The sequence below is a fragment of the Bactrocera oleae genome, chromosome 2 (assembly GCF_042242935.1).
Source record: "Bactrocera oleae isolate idBacOlea1 chromosome 2, idBacOlea1, whole genome shotgun sequence".
Lineage (NCBI taxonomy): Eukaryota > Metazoa > Arthropoda > Insecta > Diptera > Tephritidae > Bactrocera > Bactrocera oleae.
Window position 1 is genome coordinate 40,749,774 of NC_091536.1, and position 12,406 is coordinate 40,762,179.

Sequence of the window (12,406 nt, forward strand, 5' to 3'; positions counted from 1 at the left end):
ATATCAGGTGAATACGGGGAGTGGTTGATTGTTAAAATGTGATTTTTGGTCAAATAATCGGCCACAAGCGTCGATCGATGAGACGGCGCATTATCGTGCAACAAACGCCAACTTTCATATTCGCGATATTCGGGCCGAACACATCGAATACGGCGCACCAAACGCTTCAAAACTCCAAGGTAGAATACCGCATTAACGTTTTGGCCGGGTGGAACAAAGTCTTTGTGAACAATACTCTTGAAATCATAAAAACAAATCAGCAACGTCTTCACTTTTGTCTTCTCCAGGCGCGATTTTTTGGGTTTCGGCTCATTTATGTCCTCACGACTACTTTGAAAACGTTGAAACCACTCGTGCACTTTGCTACGGGATAAGCAATCATCGCCATAAACTTGTTTCATTAATTTTAAAACAAAATTTAATGTTGGCTCTTTGTTCGAAGCTCATTTTCGCACCGATGGCAAAAACATACTGACACTTAAAACGCAATAACTTCACTTCCAATAGATGAAATGTCATGAAATTTTTACTGAAAGTCGATAAAGGAAAGCAGATTCTAACGCACTGGTTGACATATAGTTGGCGCCACTAGAGTTTACTTCGTTACCTTTTTACTGTTTACTTCGGAACGCACCTTGTATATTCAAAATAGTATTGAATGGGCAGAGCTTGGAATTGTTAACCAATTAATATTACATAAAATATTGATTGAAATTGCTAAAATTAGTAAAATAGAAATAGTAAAATTAGAAAAGAAAATATTGTGTTCGATGGCGCGAAGAGGCACTCCAATTTGCCAAAGTATCTGTCTTATACAGTACTAATAAAAAAATATTCTATTTAGTTAAGATTCCCTTAAGAAATAAGGAAACCTATGAAAACGTACTTTTAAGACCGGTAAAAAGCTACAAGTATATATATTACAAGTATAAAAAATGATTGTGAAAATATAATAACGTTAGAAAACCAAATAAAGAATATTTCAAATACCAAATATATTCCTCATCTTATAAGTAGTAAACATTTTACATGTGTAACGAGCAACAAACATCATATCCCATTATTCGAAGAGATCGAGGGGTTATTCTAGTAAAAAATTGTAACACATCTATTTATATTGATGAAACGCGGAGAAATATATCTGGAACGCTTCTTATTAAATTTCATAATAGCACTATTAAAATTAACAATAGGACTTTCAATAATATAGAAGCTTCACCTTTACAAATCATTCCCGCATTAATGCAGTCCGCTCCTTTTGAAAGCGACCATATTAATTTCCTATCACTTGAAGCTCTTAACAAATTAATAATACGGAAGTAATTTCAACTATTCAGAAACATTTGAAATTGGAGGATGGTCAATCTCTGTTATCTTTAGTCTAATTATCATTTGCATAGCACGCTTAAAATTTTTTTTTATAAATACTAAAAAAAAAATTATGGTGTGGGAATCTCAAATTCCACACACTAATAACGAGCCTCAGGCGACAATAAGGGTGTAACATTGTGCTAACTCCTCTAAATCAGTAGCATTAGAAGCTTCCAACAAACCACCAAGACTGAACAAAATTCCGTTTTTTTAAATGATTGAGGACAATCAATTTGAGAAGGGCGGATTTCACATATTTATTTTAATAAAGTTCAATCCCCCCTGTCGCAATTCAATTGCTAACATATTTCCGTTTGTTTCAAATTTAATTATTTACCTTTCTCACAATATTTACTTAAAGTGCTGACGACATGTCTGCATTGAATGCACCGCAAATAGCTCACGATGCATTCAATGTGATGATTGCTGTTCGATAGTTATAATATTAAGTATTTAGTAAGTAAACAATAAACATTTGTTTAATTATCTATAAAGGCTTTACAAGAAAAATATCTTCATAGGTTTCTTGTGTTTAATACATTCTGAAATAATAATCCATAAAGTTCTAAGAGGACTACTCATGATATGCTTTTATTTATATATTGTATAGTATAACATGTTTTTAAACCTTCAGTTACGTTATTTCAAAATCATAACAGGTATTCAATTATCCAGAAAACAGAGTGGACGGACGAACCCATAAAATTATATATAAATCGTTAAAATAATAATTTTAATTGTTTTGGTAAGAAATTTATTATTATTAGAATATCTGATGCACTGAGTCGTTTACAAAAACGACGACGGACAAACTCATTCAATTGTTGTTGTTCAGCAATCATAAGACACAAAGTCACGCAATCCGAGTAAAAAATCTATACATTTTTACATATAATAAGACGCCACAATTCTCAAATTCATTTCGAAGAACAAATCAGAAACACTCGAGAACGCAGATCTCGACGGAAAAATCCCGGTGTACAATTTGTTGAAAAAGTTGTTAATAAGTTGTCAAGTTCGCTTTCGTAAGAATAACCCGGCCAATAGGAAAATTTAAAACGAAAGGCAGTCCCAACGTATCTGGTTAACAAGAAAAATAATGTTATAAAAACTTATTATAGGAGCAATTTAACAGATTTAAAAAACATTTACTTTCAAAATATATGCTGAATTATGTATTTGCTGCGGGGGATTATGGTTTTAATGCAAGTATGCAATTTAAATTTCAAAACTATGGCTCAAAGCCACCCGAATGCTGCATCCGTCTTCTTTTTAATGCAAACATTTTTTTCGGAAGATGGAAATTACAATTTTTGGGAAATTTCCAAAAATGCTGCGATTTAAAAAAAAACATTTCAAAATATGGTTTCCTGAAATTCCGGATTGTTTATATGATTTAATCCAAATTGAGGAACGCCCTATAATGCCTAGATTGCCTTTTATGACAATCCGTCCTTTAGGATATTAAGGTCAGAGTTTGCTCAAAGGCGCTGTGGTTAATATAGCCATTTCTGTTAACAATATTGTGACATCTCTACCAAGGTTGTTATATGAGGCTCGTGTGATACATGACGAATACCATACTTCCCGCAAAAATTATGGAAGCTTTGCAATTCTTAGTGAATACCCCTTCGTATCGTGAGCACAACATCCATATTAATGACAACTGGATTTCAGAATTTAATAACGAAGAAGAAGTTCCGTTTGCTGCATCTGCAGAGGATGCCAGATTAGTTTAATCCCTTTATACGGAACAGATTTCCGACCTCCACCTTTTTGGTAATCGTATTCCTATAGCACCTGTACCTCCAGAGCTAAATCCAGGCGGTCAAGAGACGCTTTTGGACAATATACCTGTAGAAAACTTGAACTATAACCGTTCAATTATAGCGCCAGGTGAGGGACAAAGACCAATTGATATTATTCAGGATAATAATTCCGAAGAGATGTCATTTGGAACAATATACTCGTACGTTGGGCAGAAACGTACATGCTCTGAGACACACAGTAAGATAATACGATCTGAAATTCGCCGTCTTGATAGAACAGCGTCTACCATTCCAAAGTCTTTCTACAATTATAAGAAATTAGAATTGCTGCAAATTAAGAATACTAGATCCATTTGCCTTAGAAGATTTTCGGATCTAAGATTTTTAAATATATTGCCGGCATTTACGGAGAGCTATTTGTAAAACTTTTACTGGAGAGTGGAGTTTCAAGAGACAGGTTTCCTGCATGTACATGGCATGTATTAGCTTAATGATCCTCCCAGGATCAACATTCAAAATCTTTAGACATTCCCTGATGTCATTAGTTTCATTGACAATTATATTTCTCCAGATGGTTCGGTCAGCCACTTAGAAAATGATTTCGGTTATCAAAAGCATAACGCCAGTTGGTGGTACTAGAGAAATAAGAGGTCAACAGTTTTGTCGTTTTGGTACAACATATCCCCCAATGCCTTCAACGCAAATATTGTTCCCTCTTACAGAAATAATTAAAAATTCAGAAAACCAAACGAAAATTCCAAACAAGAAGACATTTCTAATTTAAATGATTTTGAACATTTCTTGTCTGATAGTAGAATAATGAAGAAAATGCCTTCTGATGACAATTTGTTAGCTCTTAGATCACGCTTGGCAAAACCCAAAATTTTTCTAAAAAGAAAATTACAGGATCGTTTTATAAATGCTTATAATCCTTTGATTTTGGAACTCCATATAGCAAATATGGATATCCAATATATACTGGATGCATAAGCTTGCAGTTCATATATAATTAATTATATAAAGAAGTCTAACGGAGGAATTTCTAGGTTCTTAAATAAAGCTATATCAGAGGTAAATGCTAGAGATTATAATGTTAAGCAAAAACATATAGGTCACAAATTTATATCAGGCACAGAAATATCTGCACATGAAGCAGTACATTGCTGCATTGGGCTTCATCTTTCGGAAGGAAGTAAATAATATGAATGAAGTATTTAAAAATACCTCTCGACCTGAGGAACGTGTTCGAATGGTAAAACCTAGAGCGGAACTTCAGAACCTTACTTCAGGTTCAACTGAAATATTTGTAGCCGGTATTTTAGACTGTTATGTTCAAAGACCCGATCAGTGTTTACCTGATCTTGCATCTACGTATTAATATTTTAAATCCAACAGAAGAGCACAAGATATTGATCATGAGGAGAAGTGGGGGAAGATGACAATTTACTTGAAAGTGGGGTTGTCATGCCTCTTAAAGACGGTGGTTTTGTTAAAAAACGTATCAAACCTTGTATATTTCGGTATAGAAGGTTAGCCTAGATGTGTATAGAGTTGAGTATTTCCGCGAAACGGAAGTGGAAAAATGGAATAGTGCGGAATGCAAGATTTTATTGAAAATGATAATGAGCAGACTTGCATTACACATCGTATTTTAATTGAGGAAAGTCAAAGAAAATTTAATGTTTTGAGCAAAGAGAACTTATAAATGTTTAAGACAGTTTTTATAATGAAATCGACTTAGAGGAAGGTGCTCAAATGAACTACTTATCGTAGAAAATGAGTTCAGAATGTTGGAACTTCCAGAAATAAACCCAAATATAAATTTTCTGGAGTTGCATGGTGAAGATTTACAGATAATGGCACTGAATCTGATTGCAATATTAGACTTATTAAACTACCCCCTTTAATTCCTGTTGAGGAATTATTTTCTTTAGTTCAAAGTCTAAATTCTAAGCAAAGAACCTATTTGACACATTTGATGCACCAGCTAAAAACGAGCCGCCTATTTTCTGAGTTCATTGGCGGCGGTGCAGGTGTGGGAAAGAGTCGTTTGATATCTGCAATTTAGAGAGTTGAGACCACTGAGCAACGACATAGTTAATTCATTGCATTTCAGACTTCTCGATTTAAAATTAATCATAATTGATGAAATATCGATGGTAGGCGCTCAAATGTTTAGCTCTGTTAAAACAAATATTCAAAACAGAGATGCCCTTCGGTGGCATACCGATTATTGTGTTTGGTAATTTAAAGCAACTCTCACCAGTTGGAGATAGGTGGATATTCTCTCCTAACACCAATGATGCATATATCACTTTAGTTGCTTCCCGTTTGTGGAAGTTATTCAAATGCTTTGAATTAACAGAAATAATGAGGCAAAGGGAATATCAGGCTTTTGCTATATAATTAAACCATATGGCATCTGGTACTATGACAAATGATGACATATCACTAATTGAAACCCGAGGAGTTCATTCCGAATTAACTCTAAAAATCACAGCCAAATATACATACATATGATTACTGTGAATATAAGCACGAGTGATGGCTTGGTTGCAACTAGACAACTTATGCAAATTGATTTCCATTGTTCTTTTCCAGCAACTCTGTGGATTAAATTCTTAGACCCTTCTGTTTTTTGATAGCATGATCAAAGCAACCCCATCGTCTTGAAAGTTCCTGGACACCAATTTAAAAAATGAAATATTTTTAAAATAAAAGAAATGAACAAATTTCAATTGAAATAAATAAATTTCCAGTTGTTCCGACTGAGGGAATAACTATTCATACAAGTCAAGGTGCCACATATTTATAATTAATTTGTAATTCATACTCGACCCAGAATGTCTAGAGCTTCGCTATATAATATGTTGAGCTACTACTGCAGAAGGTCTTTTAATCAATGAAAATTGTATTCCTCCTGATGGAATTGAACACAACTAAAGCTCTGAGAGCTCATCAAGACATCAAATTGTGTTTCATAATGTTCAGAGTCTCCACGCCCATCTTAGTGATATAAAGAGCGACTGCCTGATGCTATCATCAGATATTTGATGTTTTGTAGAAACGTGGAGTTATCTCTGTAAAAATTTTGATATACCAGGATTTACTCCAATTAACGAGCTGAGGATAGATAGCACGGAGTCAAGCAACCGCAATATACGGCATAATAATGTATGCTAAGCATACTATTGCTAGCTCTATAGAACCAAAGGTTATAAAGAAAATTTATTCATTTTCATATTTGTTTTCTATCATACATTTAATTGCAAAACTTCAGAAAGTCCTTCTGACTTGTGCAATCAAAATTTCCTAATTGTTGGAGATTTTAAAATTTGTTTAAAGTTGTCTGGGACTATAATAGAAAAAAATTTTGCCTTTTGTAGAATATTCAACTACCCCTGCCGGTACACAAATTGATTTGTCATTTTCAAACTGGAATCCTTCCCATGTTAATGCAATTACTTATAAAACAATGCATAGCTGTCAGGATAGTAGATATTTGTGTCTCTATTTCAAACTAAAGTTTTCAGACTAAGCCCTTCTTTACTTGTTTAATATAAAGTTTTGCCAACACCTGAAGGTATTTCCTCGGCTTTAAACCTTGCAAGTTGCGTGAGTATAAAAGGATCGGTTACACTCGAATTAGTCTTTCCTTACTTGTACCTGAAGGTACCCCCGGATCGATATCTTAAAAACTGAGAGTCTATTTCGTGTATATAGAGAGGGACAGACGGACATGGCTAAATCGACGCAGCTTCATGCTCATCATGTATATATTATATGTTCTTTATAGGGTCACCGACGTTTCCTTCTGGGTGTCACAAACTTCGTGGCAATTTAATATACCCTGTTTAGGGTATAATAATTGTCACACAAATTTGGTGTGTCGTAAAAAAAATGGAACGTAAACATAAACGTCATTAATAATCAAAACGGCGACGCGGAGTCCCTTCATACAAAATCTATGTGAAAATGAAATTTCCTTACAATTTTTTTTCTTTTTTTATTGCAGAATGCTGCGCTGGAATGGATTTGTTGTGCACCTTGTATTTGGTTGCGAACTTCGACAACCGTTCATAAAATTGCTATTACGGCGGCTACAATTTTGGTAACGTCCTTGTTAGTTGCATCACCAATACTGTTTTTAATAAGTACAGCTCCTTCGCGTCTACCAAAGGAGTGTTTTTCCAGCACAGATGAATGTGTTTCAACTTCTCCTCCTCCCATAGAATGCTCAGAAGTAATATGTCAAGTAGTTGCTGCAAGTATTCAAGGAAACATCAATTGGAATTTGGATCCGTGCACAGAGTTTAAAAATTTTACCTGCTCAGAAAATCTTCGTGTTAAAAAGACCGTGCGGAGCATTCAAGGAACTGTTGACACTCAGATGCAATGTATGTAAATTATTATAGCACCCTACAGTTAATCATATATCTAGTCAGAATCTATAACTTCTGCCTTCTCAAATGATTAGAATTTGGAAAATATTAAATTGTACCTACGGTCGAAAATTTTATAATCTCTAAATTAGCAAGCCAGGAGATATTTGTTCAGAGCTTGTTATTCGCCGAAAATTCGAGTCGATTACAAACATATGTGTATTAGGGTGGATAAAAATTAAATTATTTTTTCACTTCGTACTCTGAAAAATTGGTTCACAGTCACCTCGAAGAAGGGCTCTCCAAGTATGAGGTTTTAACTGTAACAGGAAAGTCCTCCTTATGGTTTTCTACTTTTTTCCTATTTTCAAAAAGAAAAATTCGTATCTCGCTTCAAACTTCTTGAAAAATATTTCGTTTCATAGATTTTCTATCTACTGTCAAGCACAGAGTGGTTCTGTCATGGTTGGGGCTGCATGTCAAGGATTGATGGTAAAATGGACAAATTTGGATATCTCAAGGTTTTGAAAGAAAATGTTAAGCAAAGTGCGGAGAAGTTGGGTATCGCAAACAACTTTGCTTTCTATCAAGACAACGACTCCAAGCACCCATCGGGAGTTGCAAAGCTTTGGTTTATACACAATTGCCACAAACCTTGTAATATAAACACCAGCGCGGAGCCGTGGCCGCAATGAAATCGAGCATTTGTGGAAGGAATTAGCTAGAAGAGTGTATCAGGAAAGGTTTAACACCTTAGGTCAGCTAATAGCCGGTGGTTTGTCAAAACTTGGTCAAATATGCTCCAAAGCGCTTACAGGCTGTTCTGGATAACAATGAATATACAACTAAATATTGAATCCTTTTATTTTATATTCTTAGGGGACCTATTTTGTTTTTATTGTTTTAGTTTATTTGCTTAAATTGGCAGCATACCTATATTGAAAAAAATTAAGTTTTCTTTATCACTTAAGCAGACGATATTATGAAGTGTAAATAAAAGCGAAAAACAACACATTATGGTTTTTTGATTTTATGTATGGAGCATATTAATATTAGACAAACTCCTATCCGATTATGCGATGAAGCTGCTGTATAAATTCAACCAGAAAGTAGAAGTTCTGATAATATATATTTAATCACTTACAAATTCGTTGAACTAAACTTAAGTTAATAAATAGCATTAACTCCATTAAGGAGGCAAGGACCTGAAAGGCTCAAATATACTTAATAGTCGAATGGTCGTACAAAAGGATGATAATAGAAATTAAAAGTTAGCTACACTGATACTGAGGTAAGACATAACCTACATACATATTATGCTTCCAATTTCATGAATTTCGATGGTTTCTTTTAACATTATTTTATTTATTGAATTTGCTATTGTTAATAGCCTAATAAGCATAAGCGTTGCTCTTTATGGGGCTGGTAGATATTTTCTTTTCAAGGGGGTTTGGTTGTAAGATTGTAGCGAGGCATTAGCTAACGGATTTGGATGTTTCCGGAGTTTAAGCTCGTATTTCTTTCTGCTATTCTCTACTTCCTTGTTTACCATAGGAATACCAAAATCTTTGTGAATGTTTTCATTTCGAATGTACCATGGTGAATCCGTTATCGCTATGAGCATTTTTGACTAGAACCTCTGTATTATGTCAATGTTAGTTGCACAGGTCGACCCCACAGTTGAATACCATACATCGAAATCGGCTTTATCACCGAGTTGTATAGCAGAACTTTGTTGTCACGGCTAAATTTAGAATTTTTATTTAAATGCCAGTTTAAATTTGCTGCTTTTATTTGCATGTTAGTTATTTTGCGTGGTATATGTTTTCTCCATCTGAGCCTTCTGTCTAAGTGCCAACCATCCCAAGATAGGCTACATCATTTGCCTGTGTTACTAAGATATTATTTATTTTAATCGGCTGACATAGGTATTTTTTTTCATGGTGAGCGTTAACACCTCTACTTACGTGTCGCAATCACTACGCGAATGTGTAAAGAGATTAAAATTATCCGGAAAATGTCTTTTTTTGTTTTAAAAAATTCACAAAATTTATTTTTACGATTTGTACAAAAGTTGTTTTGAAGGAATCACTCCATGTTCGTATACTGGTGGAAACATGATAAGTATGTAGTTCAGGTTTATGAAAAAAAAAGAAAATGATGAGGTGAGTCGAGTGCCAAGAAAAAGTCCGCCGATGTGGGATGCTCGCAAGTCGAAGTAAAAAGGGGCCTGTCCGCTTCGAGGACAGATGTTTTGTTCGTTGGGCTGTGTAGAGTTATGGTGTGTATGCTGCTTCCAGTAGTGTTGCATTGGTGTGTGGTGTGGGGTGTACTGCTGTTTCCACGATTCCAGTGTTGTCTTGTGAGTGGTGTGTTGTGCGGTGTAGTTAAGAGCATCAGGACGGCGACTGTTCAGCCTGGCAGTCGCTGAAGCTGTTGCAACGTTGCTAAGTCCAGAACTGCGGGGATAGTGCAGCCTTTAACAGCCGGGTGGTTTGCTGCGGTCTGTTTGTGCAGCGTGTGATGCTGCCTGCACATTTGGCAAAAAGCCTCGGAGTCGCATTCCTGCGTCGTATGCGTAGGTGCCAGACAATTGCGGCAATGCCCATGCGCCTGGGCAACTTGTTGAGATTGTGTCGGCGACATGCTCTTGAAGAGCCCACAGTGCTGCAACGTATACCACTGCGAGCGGTGGTTGACGATGCGGTTGCAGTGGTTAACCCCAGGACGAGGCACACTGATGGCTGATCGCATTGTTGGCGTTGGCGTTGGGGTTGGATTTATTTCTGGATCCATATCTACCTGTCTGGAGAAAAGGGCGATTTTAGTTACGACTCAATGGTATGGATTATGGCCATCTTTCCATATGTAACCAACTTTATTTGGTTAGTGGAGGTCTAACCATTACTTTGTTAGTATATATGGTTGTGATTTATCATATTTGCCGCTTATTTTGGTTTTCAGTTGCTAGGCGGATTGTTCAATTTCTGTATATAGGTATTATTGTACGGATTGTTTATTACTTGCGTTTTCGCTAATATCTGAGATTGGCAGGAAGCATAGTTTAACGAGCGGTTTGGTAAGCGTTCCGTTTCAAGTACGGAGGTCAACTACTCGTATGTGACCATGATTTAGCTTCTCTATGCAACCAAGCCACCATTCTGTAAGGGGGAGGCAATCGTCATGAATTAAGACAAAATCTCCAAGCTGTGGTACCTTTTCGGAAGTTTTCCAGCGGTACTTTTTACGAAGGTCCTCTGTATACTCCTCCTTCTATCGATGACTGAAATCATGATGGCAAATTTTAATACTCTCGCATCTATTTTGTATGAAGAGCGCCTCCACGCCAAAATGGGTGCCCCTTTGAGAAAGGGCCCTGGAGTTAGGGCTGTGAGATCTTGCGAGAGTGTCGTTAGTGGCCGTGAATAGAAACGGCTTCAATGCGAATTTATAATGTTGTAAATTCTTCATAATTAAATTTGTAGTTTCCAGCTGATTTTTTAAAGTAGGATTTAAAGCTTTTTATAGCTTTAAATCACCCATAAGAGACGCGCTTGGAGGAATAAACTGCCAGTTAATACCTTGGGGAGCGTACGTTTGCTGTTGGTACTAGTAAGAGTCTTGTGGTCGCAATGTCGATTTGTGTGCGAACGTATATAGTGGCGTAATATGCTTTTATAGAGGCGTCACAGAAGTTGTGATCTTGTTCGCGTGTAAGCTCTAACTTGAGTAAAAATTGAGATATCTTTATGAAACTTGGTAGACATGTTTCCTGGTACCGTGAGACGGTTGGTATTGCAGATGGGCGTAATCGGACCACTGCCACGCCCACAAAACGCCATTAATCAAAAACAAATAAATTGCCATAACTAAGCTCCGCAATAAAATACAAGACTGTTATTTGGTACACAGGATCCCATTAGGAAGAGGCATCTGCAGTTAAATTTTTTTTAAAAAAAGTGAGCGTGGTCCCGCCTCTAATAGGTTTAATCTGCATATCTCCTAAACCGCTAATGCTATAATAACAAAATTCACTGGAAGCAAATGCTTTTAGCACTTCTATTGACGGTGTGAAAATAGTTGAAATCAGTTGGCAACTCCGCCCACTCCCCATATAACGGTACTGTTAAAAACTACTAAAAGCGCGATAAATCAAGCACTAAACACGCCAGAGACATTAAATTTTATCTCTGGGATGGTATGAGATGATTTTATAGGAACCGCATTCAAAATTAGACAGTGGGTGTGGCACAGCCCACTTTTAGGTGAAAACCCATATCTTGAGATCTGCTTTACCGATTTCAACCAAATTCGGTGCAAAACGTTCTTTTTGTGTTTCTATGTCATAGTGCGAAAATGGGCGAAATCGGACTACAACCACGCCTACTTCCCATATAACACCATTTTAAATTCCATCTGATTCTTTCATTTTCCACTATGCAAATCTGGCAACAATGACTGTATCGGGATAAATCTTTGCGTGAATAATGCGATTAAAGTATGCCACTTTGTGGCCAAAAATTGTCTAAATCGAACCAAAACTGTTCAAGCCCCTAAGTACTAAATATGTGGACCCTAGTGCCTATAGTTGACCTTCTACCGAAAATATCAGTCAATCCACAAAGAAATATCAAACGAGTATAATATTTGACTTTGCGGGAGTATAAAATGTTCGGTTACATCCGAACTTAGCCCTTCCTTACTTGTTTAAGTAAGTTTTTTTCCATACTTAAAAAGTGCTGTATTGCAGAGTTGCGAGAGTGACCTAAGGCGAGTGTGTTAGGAAATTGTTGTTTTAGTGGTAGTCGTACGACGTACCGACCATTATCTGATCTGTTAGTAGTTGTGTGTGATAGTAGTTGCGGCTATGTAAAAGTCTTCACA

The 12,406-nt window shown here is 36.1% G+C and overlaps 1 protein-coding gene across 4 annotated transcripts in view; it reads left to right on the forward strand.

Annotated features, from left to right (window-relative positions):
* Nepl16 (Neprilysin-like 16) overlaps nt 1-12,406 on the forward strand; it is a 1,095,435-nt gene that overhangs the window by 100,367 nt on the left and 982,662 nt on the right. For all 4 annotated transcript variants that reach the window (XM_070113033.1, XM_070113031.1, XM_070113030.1 and 1 more), the window contains exon 2: nt 7,156-7,537. In XM_070113033.1, the coding sequence (XP_069969134.1) occupies nt 7,156-7,537 (382 nt within the window). The remainder of the gene's footprint in view (nt 1-7,155; nt 7,538-12,406) is intronic.